Source organism: Podarcis gaigeae (assembly GCF_964106915.1).
Source record: "Podarcis gaigeae genome assembly, chromosome: 3".
Taxonomy (NCBI): Eukaryota; Metazoa; Chordata; class Lepidosauria; order Squamata; family Lacertidae; genus Podarcis; species Podarcis gaigeae.
This window is the reverse complement of record NC_139680.1, coordinates 65,091,129-65,107,805: the sequence shown is the minus strand read 5'-3', so window position 1 is coordinate 65,107,805 and position 16,677 is coordinate 65,091,129. Positions and strand designations below refer to the sequence as shown.

Here is a 16,677-nt window from a genome sequence, read left to right as displayed (position 1 = left end):
CAGAAAGTAGGGGAAGGGCAGTAAAATTGCCTCCAAAATTTGCTGCACCAACATTGGGCTGGAACAGCAGAGAAGCCTGGATCACGCTCCACACCCTTGCAAATAACAGGATTGGATTATGTTCCAGCAAACCCTTGGCCAGCCCAGCTCACCCCCCTTCTGCTCCCTGAAACAACCCATTTTGAGGATTTACACTGGCTACCGCCAATGACAATACCACCACTGGTAGGTTCCACCTATGCTTTCAGTGGACACACCACCTTCCCCCCACCCTCAGAAACTGCAACCACATTCCAACTTCCTCCAGCAGAGCAGTTTGAGGGTTAGGATTGTGCTACCCATTACAATGAAGGGTAGTAGACACAAGATTTGCAAGGAAGCCCAACAACAAAATGCAAGAGAAAGCATGGCAAAGAGAAAGGAAGTGAGCAGTTGAAAGCTGGGCATGTAAGGTTTTGAAGGACTATTTAAAATGCAGAGATTTTCTAAAATAAATTTCAGAAAGAAAGAACCATATAAACTGTGATGTGTCTGCATCTTCTCAATGCACGTGCCAGTGATACAGTACAGTTAAAAAGCACCAGTGTGGTGTTAGCAGTTAGAATGTTGAACTAGAACTCGGAAGACCAGAGATCAAATCCCCACTTGGCCATGAAGCTAGGTGGGTGAGCTTGGGCCCATCTCTCACAAGTAGCCTACCTCACAGGGTTTTTGTGACAGTAAAATGGAGAATAGGGGAAACCATGTATGACCCATTAAAGAAAATGTGGGAAACAAATGTAATAAGTTAAGTAGCATACAGAAGGCTTGTTTACACATAAGTAAAATCCCAGGAAGCTGCTATGTGCAAAATATTCCTTAATAAATATATGAGAGTTCATGTTGGAGAAGAAATGAAGCAGCAATGTAGCTGCTGTCCTGCTATAGCCAGTTCAGGCCAATTGTAAAATGTTGTGCTCACCACCTTTCACTGTGCTCTTGTGAAATTCTTTTTTTAATATTCATTGTAGCCAACTTAATCCAGCAATACTGTCATTTGAATTGCCAGCAGTCTCTTAATTTTAACTGTCAGTCCACAGCTCACATTTATTTTACCACTGGGACTGGCTGTGAACCACAATAATTTATTTTGTGGTCAGGCCAAGGGTGACCTTAAGGACACCCTCCTCCTCCTCCTCCTCCTTTCTCCAACACACATGCAGGCAGCTCCTCCAACACTTAAATAGAAAGTCCCCACCTGGAAGATAAGAAGAGTGCAAATGAACAAGCATGCCAGCTGCTGCTCCTGCTAAATAAATGGGTTCATTTAGGCTAGTGGGGGGGGGGGGAATAACAATTGTCAATTTTCAAGCATTTAAAAGACTATGGGGGGCAGATGGGGAGAACTTTTATACCTAATGCTGGAGGAAGTATTTTGTCCTAGAAGAGCATTTTGTCAGTGGAACATGCCTAAGGAGACAATGGAACTTGATGCCTTGAATTAAAAGGCTAGGCAGGCATCTACAATGAATGTCTGGAGTGCAGTGGTACCTCGGGAGGTCCGTTCTTAACCTGAAACTGTTCTTAACCTGAAGCACCACTTACTCCCCCCACCCCACTCCCCAGTTTGACTGCTGGCCATGTTATGATGAGGGTTGGAGTCTGACAGCTGGGGGGCCACGGGTTCCTCATCCCTGGACTTGACACTACCAGACTATATACAGTAACTGCAAAGCAACTGCCCCTTCAATGCCTTGACCAAAAGCATCATTTTCTGTACTATTTGCAGCAGCAGCTATAATAAAAGGGACCCCCACTTCCTCCTTCATACGGTCTAATGGAATACGAGAGGGACGAAGGGGCATGCAACCGAAATACTCCAAGCCACTCTTCCCAGCTGCAAAAGTTTCAAACATTTCGATTCAAATGCGACCATTTACCAACGCAACTGACCGCTGCAGGCGCACAGCTACTCGATAAGGCGGCAACGCTTCCCTAGTGAGGAAAAACATGCCACTTGCTCTTGCATGTCTCTGTGTTGGGAACAAACGCCCCTCCAACCCTTACCAGTAGAACCTAGATCCACTCACTAGGCAGAATGGTAAAGACGCCAATTTGGAAGTTGGTTGGATGTCTCCTGACAGCGGGCAGCACTACCAACTTTGGAGAACTATAGCACACACACCGTCCAGCAAGGGTGGGGAGAAGCCAGACCCCTTAACGAAGACGGCTCGCTTCACAACTCTCCACACAAGCCCACGAGGCGCTACCGGTTTGCTCTTCACCCCCCCCCCACCCCCTTACCCGGAGTCCTCCTCCTTCCTCGGGCAGCAGCAGCAGCAGCCCCCCTCCCTCCCCTGCGCCCTCCTTACCCAGATAGTGCCTCAGGTCCAGCAGAAAGCGAGGGGCGCCCCCGTTGAGCTGATAGAAGAGGGAGCCCAGGCAGAAGAGCAGCAAGGCGGCCATGCAGAAGCCGTAGTCACGCAGGGAGAGGAAGGGCAGCAGCGAGAGGGGCCTCCGCCGCCGCCAGCCCGCTCCCTGCCCGGGAGCCCCCGCGGCGGGCGGCGGGGCCACATGAGGACGGGGCTCCGGGAAACCCGTGCTGTAGCGCGGCGGCGGCAGAGGCAGCGGTGGCGGCGCAAGCAGCAGCTTCTTCATCGTCGTCGTCGGCGCCCCCGTCGCTTCCTTCGCCGCCGCCTCCTGCTCAGACAGCCCGCCGGGCAGAGCGCATCCTCCATCCGCCTGCTCCGCTCCGACTGCCCGGCGTGAAGGTGGGGGAAAGTTCGCCGGAGGCTCAGGCGGCTTCCCTTCTGCCCATTGCCGGCTTCGGCTGGGTGCCGGACGCCCCTAGGAGCGGCTGGAGGAGGCGGAGGCGGCAACCACCATCCCCCTCGGAGGTTCCTTGGCGGGGCTTCCTCTTCTCCGCTTCTTCTCCTTCTCCTTCTCCTCCTCCTCCGCTGCTTCGCTCCCTTTCTCTTCGCTCCAGTGTCAAGTTACAGTTCATGCACGACGGGCCGGTGCCTGCAACTCGCTGCGAAAAAGTTGTTTGCGTCTCTCGGCCTCAGCCCCGCCGCCACCTTCCTCGCCTTCTCCTCAGCCCGCCCACCTCCCTCTCTCTTGTTCCCGAGAGGCGGCCTTTATTCGCCGCACCAGCGACCCCTAGAGGCGGCCTTCTGGCGCCGACATCCCGGCGGGGCCCGGAAACAAGCGCATGTACAGAGTGCAGAGCTCGAACTCCTTCTCCCCGAGTGAATCTCCCCTCTTGGCGTCACAGACGGGCCTCTCAGACCCCCTCGGTTCTTTCTCTTCCCACTTCCCGCTATATCACGTTTGTAGCTCTCCTTCCTAGTGCCCTTAACTTAGCACTGCCTGCAAAGCCCCCAAAGGCAAAACAAGGATTTGAAACTGGACTGTACCCAAACGCTATTAATCCATGCGAAAACTTTGCTGCAGTTCACATTGGGAACTTTGACACGTGACACTAAGTGTGAGTGCCATGGGGGGTCCTTAGAGTGTAGGTTTATAGCAATGTAGGCCAGGCAGGCAGCATATGTTGGAGGAACTTCAATCATCACAGTATCTGCATAACTATAAAAAAAGCAAATGTTCAGGTTTTTATACAGCTGCTTTGTGCCACGTGCCATGGTACAGATTTTAGGGTTCAGAACTGGAAAAGAATCCATTTTACAGCCTTTAAGTGAGATAGGCAAGTTATATCTCTATAGAGCCAATGTGTAAGTAGAGTGTTGAACTGGGGCCTCAGAGACCCAGGATTCAAATCCCCATTTACTTAGGAAGTTCACTCTCACCCTAACCCTCACGGTCCCTACCTGCTGCTACCCCTTAAAAAGTGGTTCATTGGTGTTGGGAGACCAACAACAGCACAGGATATCGTTCACGGAGGGTTGCAGAATATCTGGAAGATTTCCATAACAATACAAACGACAGTGCTTTCTACTAGCTCAAATCCACCAATGTATTCAATCCAAGGTGAAAACCTTTACTTATTTTTTCTGCAAATATCGCCACTGCTAATGCCATAGGAGCAGGTCGTGGCAGCTTTTTCTGGACAGTTGCTATTTGGTTACTATGGTGATATCCAACCAAGTCATACTCATAGTAAACCCACTGAAATTAATGAACTTATTCATGTTTGATTATTTAAATGGGTCTATTCTAATTAGCACTGGATAGCAGGCTATATTTGCATTCATTCTTGTACATATAACCTTGACTGCAGGTAATTGCCTTGACAAATGCCGATGTGAATCTGAATGTTCTTAAGTTGCAAATACAATTCTGTTCAAAACAATTTTGTATAAAACTGTGGAACTTATATAGGAGCAGGGTGGTTGTTTTTTTAAAAAACTTGTTATGTTTTGAATGCTCCCTTTCATTTTGAATCTGCCACTCTCATGCTTCAAGCTATTTTTTCAGACATTTAATACTAAAACAATAAGGGAAACTGTAGTTATCATTTTTGTTAACTCCTATTCCTGAGATATCAAAGCAAACACTTAAATCCTCTTTTCCAGTAGAAGATGATAAACATCTGGAAGAAAATTTATAGGAAATTGCCCATTAGGCTCTGGCAGCAACACTGAAATTATGCAGGAACTCTAAAACAAAACAAGAACTTAAACAGAATGAAACAAAAAGATGAAATGCAATTGGCATAAAGAATAAAGCTTATTTATAGTAAAATATCTGACAAACACTTTGAAGTGGTAGAATACGATCATTTTGTTTACCTACCTATAATGCTCTGTTAATTTTGTTTTTAATCGACATCCAAGCTCTCATTCTGGCCTGTTTTATTTTTGTACAACCTTTGTCCAGAGTCAAATATTTGGAGCAAAAATTACTACTTGCCTTAATCATTAGCAGATGCTTGACTTGAACACTTTAACCGTAGAACTTAAAGTCCAAATCATCCTGTAATAAAGGAGGGGCAGCATAATGTGGCTTTATCTTCCTTGGTAGATATCTGAAAACCTCTATCATACTGATACAAGTTTCTAATTAAGGTACAGTGGTACCTCGGGTTACAAACGCTTCAGGTTACAAACTCTTCGGGTTACAAACTCCGCTAACCCGCAAGTAGTTACCTTGGGTTGCGAACTTTGCCCTAGGATGACAACGGAAATCAAGCGCTGGCAGCATGATATTGGATTTGAGCCTTTAGCACCTAGCCTTTGGAACTCCCTCTCATTACATACCAGGCAGGCACTGTCTCTATTGTGTATTTAGCATCTGTTGAAAACTTTCCCCTTTCAACAAAGTATCATTTGGGTTAGAAATTACTTCTCAAAGAATCATAAAGTTGTAGAGTTAGAAGGGATCCCGGGGGTCATCTAGTCCAACCCCACTGCAATGCATAAATCTGAGCATACGGTCCTTCATCCAGTCTGAAACCATACCAGACCCTGCTTAGCTTTGCAAATGTGCTAGCAGTTTTATTGCTGCACCACTATAAATGTTTTTAAATGTTTTGGTATATGTAATTGTTTTAGATACATTTTATTGTACTGTGCAATTGCTTCATAAGAAGCGTTTCATAAATTAATTAATTAAGTAAATGAATAAAAACACAGCAGGCTACGGGCAGTCTTCACATCAGAAGTGCAATGAACCACTCTGAGTCACAAGCCCAATTTAACCACTTGAACAATAAGATATTATTAAGGAAAATACATCTAAAAATAGGCAATAAACTATGACCACTACACTGTTCCACCTCTGAATGCCTGCAGATGAAAATAGCTAAAGCAGGGTATAAAAATGTATTGGAGTGATTTTATTTTTGAGAATGTTGCTCATCATTTTTATCTGTGTACAGCCCAGCCACCTCTTGGTGAGGCCTTAATCAACACGCTGTTTACATTATCTCTTCTAGACTACAGCTTTTGTTATCCCTAACCATTGACCATGCTATCTAGGGCTCAAAATCAAGGTCAATGTTGGCTAGTTATACACCCTCTATCCACCATCATTTGAAAATAAAGCCATATGACCAATTTATAGCTTTCCAGTTAATGAGCTTTAACAGCTGTTTATCTAGTAGTCGTTCATAACGTAATACCAACTTGTAAATTAACATACCCTTGGGATCAGTCAGATCCACACTGTGGTGTCAGTTCTTTTGGGAAACCTGTTTATCTTTCATATTAAAAACAACAACAACTTCCAAATCTCTGGGATATGTTCATTATTGGAGATGACTGCAGATCTCTATGATAATTCTCAATTCTTTTTCAAATACGGGCCTTTTACCTGACAGTGAGACATAACTTTGTCCTCTCAATTTCTGTATGATATGTAGGCTTTTAACAGCATAACCCTATACATGACTACTCAAAAGTAAGTCCAGGTAAGTGAGTATAGAATTTCAGCCTATGCATACTTACTGAGTAGTCCCTTCTTCAGCAGGACTTGTGTCTGAGTAGACATGCATGGGAACATGCTGTGTAGGACAGTTTCTATCTATTTGAGCAGCTGAGGGGGCACTTTGCAGCACATTTTGCAACCACAATGGCTGAGCTTTACTAGGACGTTTAATTTTCACCTGAGACCTCTGAAAAAAATAATTTTGAATTTCTGTTGACTATCATGTGAGGTTTGCTACTCATTTAATTATTATATTGCACCATTACAGAGGCTGATTTTAGCGGTGGAAATTGAAGTGAGAAACTGTACTTTATGCTGACATTTTAATCAGGAAGACGTACTACTCTTTTGGACAGTTCTGATTTGTAAAATCCATGATTACATCATTTGCAGAGCCTGACAACTGGGGATAATTGGCTAATTTATTACACATTTCTGGGTCATTGGTTTTTCTGTGGAAGGAGGAAATTAGAATGAAACTAGCATCTATTACTTTCTTCCAATCAATCATTTTGGCTGTCATAAACGTACCATTTTATATTCATTTTCTGCACATTTTCTATTAAAGGAGGGGGGCAATGAAATCTTTATTATACAGATAAAACTGCCTCAGGCCTTAGAATTTGGCTCAGGTGGTTTATTCACAAATGCAAATTTCATTCTGGTGCATTTGCAGGAATACTTCTGGCCAACAAAATTTGATTGACAAATGGCTGGTAATTTCATCTTCTATTCCTCTCAATTCCTGTGACACCATAATAGCATCTAAAACTCTTGTTTTGTTTTTAAATTGTTCCAAATTAATAGCTAGTTGATCTGGGCCTACAAGTTTCCATCCAGAGCCTCCTTTTCCAGTATTGTAAATGATAATGCCTTGATAATGGCAGCATGCACATGGTAGGGGGTGGAGAGACAATGAGTGTGATCCAGCAAGAGAAAAGCACTGCAAACGAACCAAGTCCCATTTATTGCAGGACAGATGGTTTCCAGCATTTAATTAAATTGAGGCCTATGTGTGTTTACTCAAAAACAAGTCCTGGTGTGTTCAATGGGGGTTACTCTCAGGTAAGTGTGCCTTAGAATAAAGGTTAGAGTGCAATTCTAGCCCCCCCCCCCCTCTTATGAAGGGAGAGTTAGGATGGTGTGTAGATGTCTCTTCTCTGCTAGGGTTCTTTCATGATCAGGGCCTAGCTGTGCCTTGGAATGAGGAGTAGGAAGCTGGTGGTTTTTCTGTTGGCAGCAGCAAGCAGAAAGCCCCCAAACAGGTGGGGCTCTGGTGATTTTGGATTAACTGGGCCCAAAGGTATGCTGTTCTCCAAGGGTCCAATTCTCGGGTCCCTCAGCTATGCCAGGCTAGAGCTGGCATAGCAAAGTGGCCGAACTGCTGCCTCACCTTCTGTTCCAGCCAGTGAAAGACAGGAGGGCTTGGAGCACAGCCCTGAATCCACCACTTTGCTCCTCCCCAGCTCCTGTTAGGATTGCTCTGCCTGTGTCCTATAGGATCAAAATGCTCAAAACTTTAAATAAGTTTTAATTTCACTCTTAAGGAGTGGTAAGTAGTTCACTCCATGACCCCTCGTGCAGAAAACTGTTATTTCTTGACAGATAGATGTATTAGGCACACATTACAAAGTTGGTAGGACTAAGCTACCAGTAAAACGCAAGGTACGCTTGTTTTTATCATTCATTTATAACAAAGAGTCAGGATTTGCCCACAGTTCTTCTTAATCGTCCACGTAATATTAGGGAATATGCTCCTGGATTTATGTGTTCCAGTTCAGCAGAGCTTGGAGAAGTTCCAGTCCAGGTTTTAATGGAAGCTCAAGAGAGCCGGCCCAACCCCAGAGAACTGCCCTTCTCCGTTCTTCTCGCGCCCGGGTTTAGGAGATGCTGGGATGTTGCTCTCAGGTGCCTCCCATTATGCCTAAAATGCTGCGGGGCCGCTGAGAGCCCTTCTGCCTTTGACCTGGAAAGTGGAAGTAGTCCTTCATGAGAGAGGAAGGGAAGGGAAAGGAGGCAGAGAGACTTTGTGTATATATATATATTTAAAAGTACAACGAACCTAGAGCTGCAGCTTGGAAGCCGCCTGTGAGGGCTGGTGGTGAAGCACTGGAGTTGGGATGGAAGCTGCTGCTCGGCACCTGGGGAGCCAAGGTGAGTCTGGCGTTGCTCCTACACAAACTGGTTCTGTCTGGGCCTGCTTTCGGACTGGCAGAAGGTTAAAAGTTTAGCTTCTTACGTTTTAGAACCCGTCCTACTCGGTCCCTCTTTCGGTGCCAGTGAGCCTCTCTGTTCCTGCCTTGCATCCCTGAGAGCCGCTGGAACCCCCGAGTGAGTAGGGAGGTTGCTAATCCCGCAGTGTCTGCAGCCCTTGCCTCCAATCCTCGTTGGCACAACACAGGGCCCTCCCCGCCCCCCCGCTCCACCCAGCCTTCCTCTTTGGCTGGTGTAACTGTGAATATGGCATGGGCTGTGCTTCTCTGTCAGGTCCTGTTGCTGCTGACCAGGGGGCTTGGCTTCTAAAACTATGTGTTGATTTTAATAGTGCGGATAACAAGTTCTTATTGCTTCAGTATGATTTCTTACTCTAAGCTCTTTGGGAGGATCTAGGATTCTGAAAAGTAGTACAAAAGCTATTTGAATAAATGAGCTAGAACTTTCCGGAAAGTCTGTGCTAGCCTGCTATGTTACTTGTATTCCTGGAGAGGGTTTGGCCTACTGGCTCCCATTTTTCTGAGGAAGTATATACCAAAGGTTGTCTTATCAATTCTCCTCATTATGGCTATGTTTCCATTACTTTCATTGTAACCTTGCCCCTTTTTTTCTGGATACCTTTGTGTAGATTTGGGTAACCTTTGACCACGTAGTGGCCCCTAGGGCTTTTTTCCCCAGCCAGAACTTACCAGAACTCAGTTCTGACACCTCTTAGGTGGGCGCCATCGCCACTCTTAAAGAGAACAAGGGAGGCATTTATGGTGAGTTCCGACACTTTTTTAAAAATAAAAAATAACACTTATCGTGTGGTGACTTTAACCATGTAGAGAAGCAACCCACTACAGCTAATGCCATAGGGTCAAGTGGTTTCTGCAACACTGCCACACCTGATGAAAATCTGGGGAAATGAGAGGGTTGGACAAAGGAGCTTGGTAAAAATAGGTTACTATTCGACTAGGGCTGAACAAAGCAATATCCTAACCCATTCCAAGCTGTCATACAGTAAGTTTTTAAGAAGCTGCCACATAGTGATCTGACAATCAAACCTGCTTTCTGAATGTTAGCTTCTTCACACAATGAGCACAAGTGCAAAAAAAGTGTGAAAGAGTGTGCACATTTTTATTCATATAGCTTAAGTATTCTGTACACAAACACTGATTGTATGTTTGTTGAATATTGCCTGTGAATAACTGTGTGCGGGTGCACAGCTCAACTATTTGTGTACACAGATTGTACACTTGTTGAATGCATGTAAAGTCTGAATACTATCTCTTGAGTCCAGGCTTAGGGAAAACCTGCCTATTTTCCATGTGAGATGAAATCCAGAGCAGAACCTTATTGGAAGACCTTGGACTCTTATCTGTTATCATCTGACTTACATTTATGGCAGGAACTTCGGGAGGGCGTGAAGGCCTGTGACAGTGGCCAATTTGTTACAGCCAGATTATTCAATTGCTCATAATCTTAATTCCATATTTTCAAGACCTCATTTAAAAAAAATATTATCTCACTGTTCCATACACTCAGGACATACAGGTAGATACACCCACACACTATAGCCTGGTTCACATGCTACATTGAGCCATAGTAAAAAGTAAGCTCTGGTTTAATGTGAAGAAGCTACGTGGTAGTACATGCTGTTCAGTTGTACTTGCTTCAATCCTCTCATACTCCAGCCTTTCCCCCAGCCGCGAGAAAACAAACAGTGCTGAGTTAGCATTGCATACAAGCCAGTGCTCATGGCTTGCATCTCTCCAAGAAATCAGGGGTGCTGGTTTGTATGTAACACTAAATCAGCACTGTGATTTGTTTCTTCCTGACTGGAAAAAGTCAGGAGCAGGTGAGAAGCAAAGCAAGCATGAGTGAGCAGCACCCACCAGCTTGTTCATGCTAAACCATAGTTTAAAATATAGTTTAATGTGACACGTGAACTGTTCTGTCAGGTTTTAATTACCGTATTTTTTGCACCATAACACTCACTTTTTTCCTCCTAGAAAGTAAGGGGAAATGTCTGTGCGTGTTATGGAGCGAATGCCTACAGATGGCGGGGGGATCTGCTGCAGTCGTGAGCAGAGGATCCATGGTTCCGTTTCCTTCCCTCCTCCGTGGCTCGCTTTGAAACAGCAAAGTGGGAGAAGAGCCGCTGAGTGGGGAGGAGAGAGGGACAGAGAGCCTGCTTGCTTTAAAGGAGCAAAGCGGGAGAGGAGAGGAACCGCTTACACGAGTCCGGAGCTGTTTTTTTCAGCGAGGAGGGAGAGAACAGCTCACTAAATAGCAGCAAAGTTTTTCGCAAGCAGGCTCTCTGTCCCTTCTCCTCTCCACTCAGCTGGCTAAATAGCAGCAAAGTTTTTCAGCGAGCCAGGGAGGAGGGAGAGAAGCAGAGCCTTTAAAGGAGCAAAGCGGGAGAGGAGAGGAGCCTTCTCCTCTTATACCCCTCTTCTGCATTATTAACAGCATCCTTCTCCACCCACCCCACGCGTGTTCCTTGTCCCTTGAGTGCTTTTCCTTCCCTCCCCACTTAAAACGTGGTTACAAAGCACGGATCCACATGGATCCTCAGGATTTTTGCACTGGATCACCCCAAATTCACCATCAGATCACATAGCATGTCCATGGTTACACCTTGCACCAAAAAAATCACACACACACTGTTGCCTGGGGCCGCAGTGGTGCAGAAACGTGGTTACAAAGCATGGATCCACATGGATCCTCAGGATTTTTGCATTGGGCTACCCCAACCTCACCGTCAGATCACATGTCTGTGGCCACAGCATGAACCACAAAAATCATACATCCACTGTTTCGTTTAGAATACTTTTTTTCTTGTTTTCCTCCTCTAAAAACTATGTGCGTGTTATGGTCGGGCGCGTGTTATGGTGCAAAAAATACGGTAAGCTACAGCCTAAAACAACAATATGTAATCATAGTTCACACAAGGCACCAAACCTAATATCTTGTTTTACAACCATTTAAACTGAAATACTGAGATTAGCCCTATTAACACAGTCCAATGTTAATAAAGTGTCTGCCAGACTGTAAGAACCAAATTTTGGGAACTACTGGACATATCTCTTTTTAACGTTTTGTGTAACAGGATATCCAGAGACCCAGTATCAGTTCACGCATCTCAAGATCCTTTGTGTGATGGTCACATGGGGCTTCAGGTGGTTAAAAACTGTTGACCTGATAGTAGGGAAGGAATCAAGCAGTGATAAAAATAGCTCCAAACAGTGGAATAACAATTATCAGCAGACTAGAAAGGAGACGGTGAAGAAATCTGTTTGACTAGAACCCCCAAATCGTGCATGTAACAAGTTCTTTTCAGGAAGCTTCCAATTTGAATATATCCACAATCCAATGCATGAAATGAATTATGAAGAATGAGAAAACAAGAAACACATGTTTGCACTCTGTTAGCCTTGGCCAGTACAAGAAAAATAGCCACTGCCAGTACTGTGCTAAGTTCTTACAAAGAGAAATTGGACATGATAGAAAGAAGAGCAGTAATTTACTGGAATGATCCAGAATGGAGCAATGAGAAAACTGGGCTAGGCTTTCAACAGGTCTTAACAATGAAGTTCAAATATGGACAAATAATTGACATGATTAGTATGAACAGAGTTGAGCTGCATGTTATTGGAATGTGACAAAATTGTGGTATTTCAAAAGCACTATATATATACCAGAAGTAGGAAAAGTCACTTCAGGATATGATTAAAGAATCGTGTCTAACAAACAGTTTGTTGTTGGCATGGGGACCTTGGTGCAGAGAACAGATTTCATTGCATGTAAAGGCTTTCCCATTCACTTCCCATTCTCTCTCTCTCTCTCTCTCTCTCTCTCTCTCTCTCTCTGTGTGTGTGTCTGTGTGTGTGTGTGGAATTGTCATTCTTTCCAGTCTCACAAAAATCTTTATACGTGGCATTGTCTTCAAAAGTTATGAAGTGATGAGAACTTGGATTGCAGTATTTTCTGTGGGATTAAGAGTTTGGCTTCATTTGCCAGCTGTATGAAACATGTGATTGGCTGAGCAACATTTTTCATGTTATATCTTATACTTCTGATTCAGTACCTGCATATGGAATAGATACACATAGCATCATTTAAGAATAGTGGGCATGGATAGAAATTACAGATTCTTCTTTCGAAATACACGCAAGCAGGAACCAAGGAAGGATCAAGTTTCTTTATGTATCAAACCCACCCACCCACAAGTACAAAGCCGTTTATTATTATTATTAATTATTGAATTTATATACTGCCCTGTACCAGGAGGTCTCGGGGCAGTTTACAGAACATTTGATCTGATTTATTGTATTTCTGTGCAGCTTTTTATTCAAATGAATCTCAGAGCGGCTTACAAACAATAAATAATAATATAATAAAACATAATAGAGCATTACAAATACAACATAGAATCATAGAATTGTAGAGTTGGAAGTGATCACAAGGGTCATGAATAATAATAATAATAATAATAATAATAATAATAATAATAATTTTATTATTTATACCCTGCCCATCTGGCTGGGTTTCCCCAGCCACTCTGGGCGGCTTCCAACAAGGATTAAAAATACATTAAAACATCAGTCATTAAAAACTTCCCTAAACAAGGCTGTTTATGAATATGAAATGATTAAGAAATCATCTCCAGGTGAACTGCCCACATTGCTCTCAATAATCAGGAGGTCCATTCCCATTTGAGGATGTCCGAGAACCGATTGTAAGTTGTTTCCTTTGCTCGCCAAAGGGGAGGGGACTTTCGCTTGGGATTCGAGCCAATAATTAAGTCATGGGCAGTCACTTTCAGCCATTAAGTGAAGCCAATTAAATACTGCCCTGGACCAAAGGTGAGTGCTGTGGAGAACAAAGTCGTTAAAATGTTGCAGCGAGATCCTCTCATCAGGATGTAAATATACCTGACAAGAAATATGTGCAGTCCAATATCAAAGCTTCCCCTTAAACAATACCTGTAAAGCAGCCTTAGATTTTGCAGCTGGAGTCAGTCAGGGCCCTCCCAAGCCAGGTGGGAAAAGGCCTACAATGTAGGGAGCAGGTCTTCCAGAACTGACAGCCAACTGAGGACATGTACAAAAGGTTAAAATTGCTAAAGGTAACACAGTGTTATGAGTTTGGGAAGGGGGTAGTCTGTATGCCTGAGCTGATCCCCCTTCTAATTTCTGGATCCAGCACAGATTCAATTCCTGGAATAGCCATCTTAGCTTCCTGGTGAGGTAATGGTCCTCTAAGTATGGGCCTTTAAGGTAACAAAGGAAATGGCTCTGTGCCACACAACAAACTCTCTAATTGTTAGAAAGACAAAGGCCAGAGTTGAGAGTTCAGTTATGTGAGCTGGAAGCTGATAAGGCTGAAGGCTGGGAGACAGAGTTATGCTTGATTTCCCTTGGAATCCAAGGCTGTGGCTATGAGAGAAGCAAGACCCTCATGGGATGTTAATGCTGTGAACCCTTCCATTGTAGGCTCAGGTTGTATATATGTGTAAATAAACCATATGCTGTAAACACACCACAGTCTCCGCTGACCCTCATTCTGAGGAAACCACACCCTGGATAAGCCTCTGGATTCTTGTACCGCTCGGAGATTGGGATGACATGCAACAATATAAAGTGGCCTGTAGTCAGTTGACCTGCTCAAGTATGTGAAACAAAATGATAGCTTGCAAAATTGCAATGAGTATGTCCAGTGCCTTGCCTGGCAACACCTATAACTTTAATTCATAAAGAAATTGGGGACAGATTTCAATAAGAATTCAGTCCAAGGGAGCTAAACTTGCAGATAACTCTGTCTGGCAATGTAGTCTTAAAATTTGGGGTCCAGAAAGTTAAGTTCTGTTGCCTTGAGAGGCGTTCTTCAAGACATGATAATCTTGTTTAAATATTTTCTGTCTTTATGAACTTGAAAAGTTGGCAGTTTTTAAACCAAGGAATAGGAGGAAAGCTTGTTCCTTTGCGTAAGCTAAAAGGTGGTGTGGCTGGACTCCAGGAAAACAATTCCAGCCATTAAAGAAGCTGAAAAATGTAACAGAAGCAGACTGTGCTGTGGATGCTGTTTCTTCTAAGAGGTATATGCTACGTATTAATTGCTATTAGCTTGAGAGAACAGCCAAGGCCATCATAATAAATTCTTACTTGGAGGACACCGTATGCAGAACAAAATGGAATGTTAAATATGTTTAGAAGTTACTTCACAAGAGATCATGCTGCCTTTGGTGCTAATGGAATTTATTTTTGGCACATGCATACATAGGGCAGAAATGCATAAAAATTATAGGTTTAATTAAAGCCAGGCTTAATTGCTACCTCTGCCTCATTAGGAGAATGGAATAACTTGTGGTGGTGTTTTGGTATCCCCAGCACAGGGGTCGATAGACTTCAGGGCTGCAGGATCTACGTTGTTTTGACTAGAACCTGGAGATCCACCAGATGGAACCTGGTGCAAAAGATAGCCACATAAATTAAATAATTCTGAGCCAAGGAATCTGTTTTTAGTACTAAAACTGAATGGAGCTGACAGTCCTTCGACACAAAAATCTGTTCCTGCCTCCTGCCCTCTTGAAGCTTTCTTTATTTCCTCACTACAATTTGTGGGTGGGGGAAGAGTCTTTTGGTTACCTTTGTTAAATGATTGAGAGTCAGGAATTCTTACCAATCTAATGTAAACAATCCAGATACAGTATCCTGATCTACCTTGTGCCTGCCCTTGCCCCAGTAAACATGGGAGATGAAGATGACTCAGAAGCTTAGGTGATGCTAATACACTAGAAGAGCTGCCAACGTAAAATGTGGCGGTAGAAGGCCGCAATCCTATATTCACATTTAAACCGAGAGTTAGCCCTCATTGTATTTAAAGGGGCTTACTTCTGAGTAGACATGCAAATAATTGTGCTGCAAGTCTCTAAACCTCTTTTAGGTATGGAGGTCAAATTCTTAGAGAAATTAAAGCCATTCTTTACCTGCTAGAACACCCTTTTCATTTAAATGGAAAAGTCAGCTCTGCGAATGGATTCCTTTGTAAGAGCCAAGAGTTATCCTTGCTGCTGAACTTGATGGAGGAGGCTTCCATTCATGGAATTGCAGAGACATACAGATCAGAGCATGAATTTAAGTTACATGATGGCACCAACGCAAACAGGTGTAAAATCAAGATCAGTTGCAACTTAATGACTATAAGAAATGCTTCAACAGATGCATGGCATGTCATGAAATTCCTCCTCTGTCCTGGCTTTCTCTACCTCTGCCCCAGTGTTCAGTCAGCCTAGTGTGCCCTTTGAGCATGCTTAGTCCTCAGTGGGCTGTTTTTGAACAGAACGTGGACACATTGATGCCTGCTAAAAACTTTCATTTCTCCCTCGACTTCTGTGGGCACCATCCCTGGGAATATTGAAAATAAATGGCTTTCTCAGAGTGAACCAGGTAGTTCACCATCAAGACAACCAGATGATTCTACCCTTTTTTGTTTTGTTTTCTTCACTGTTCTCTTCCTTTTCAGGTGTGTCCCTTACAATAGTCAGACAGCATTCTATGAGCACTAAGGGTGCTCAGTCTTCATCCAGCTGTTTTTAGATTCTTCTCCCCTTAAGGTTATTTCTTTTTTTAAAGATTTACTTTCACATACCACAGAGGTATTCTGGGTCTTTGCTCCCTCTTGCACATGGGTGGTGCGGTTTTGGCTATGTAAGCGCAAACATGTGAAGACTTCATAACCTATGAAGCTGCCTTGCACCAAGTCACATCATTGGCCCATTTATCTCACTATTGTCTACAATGTCTTGCAGTGGCTCTCCAGGTTTTTAGGCCTGTTGATGCCTTCTCCATGCAAAGCTGAGGCACCGCCCTTCCCTGTAATAGATTTGGAAAACTGCTTCAGCTATTTCAGTGAAACTAACCACAGGAGCATACAAATGTGTTTAATGAAGGCCCAGTGTTCTTTTAGAAAATGGAAAAGCTTTGGGAGGTTGCAGAGTTGAGAAGTAGCAGGGGTAGTAGGAGTACAGTGGTACCTCGGCTTACATACACTTCAGGTTACATACGCCTCAGGTTACAGACTCCGCTAACCCATAAATATTACCTTGGGTTA

At 43.8% G+C, this 16,677-nt stretch overlaps 2 protein-coding genes across 3 annotated transcripts in view; both read right to left on the bottom strand.

Annotated features, from left to right (window-relative positions):
- UST (uronyl 2-sulfotransferase) overlaps window positions 1–2,829 on the bottom strand; it is a 119,939-nt gene extending 117,110 nt beyond the window's left edge. The window contains exon 1 of the mRNA XM_083731849.1: window positions 2,352–2,829. Coding sequence (XP_083587975.1) covers window positions 2,352–2,637 — 286 coding nt within the window. The 5' untranslated portion in view covers window positions 2,638–2,829. The remainder of the gene's footprint in view (window positions 1–2,351) is intronic.
- The window catches only part of GINM1 (glycosylated integral membrane protein 1), a 785,919-nt gene that overhangs the window by 279,129 nt on the left and 490,113 nt on the right, over window positions 1–16,677 (bottom strand). The window lies entirely within an intron of this gene.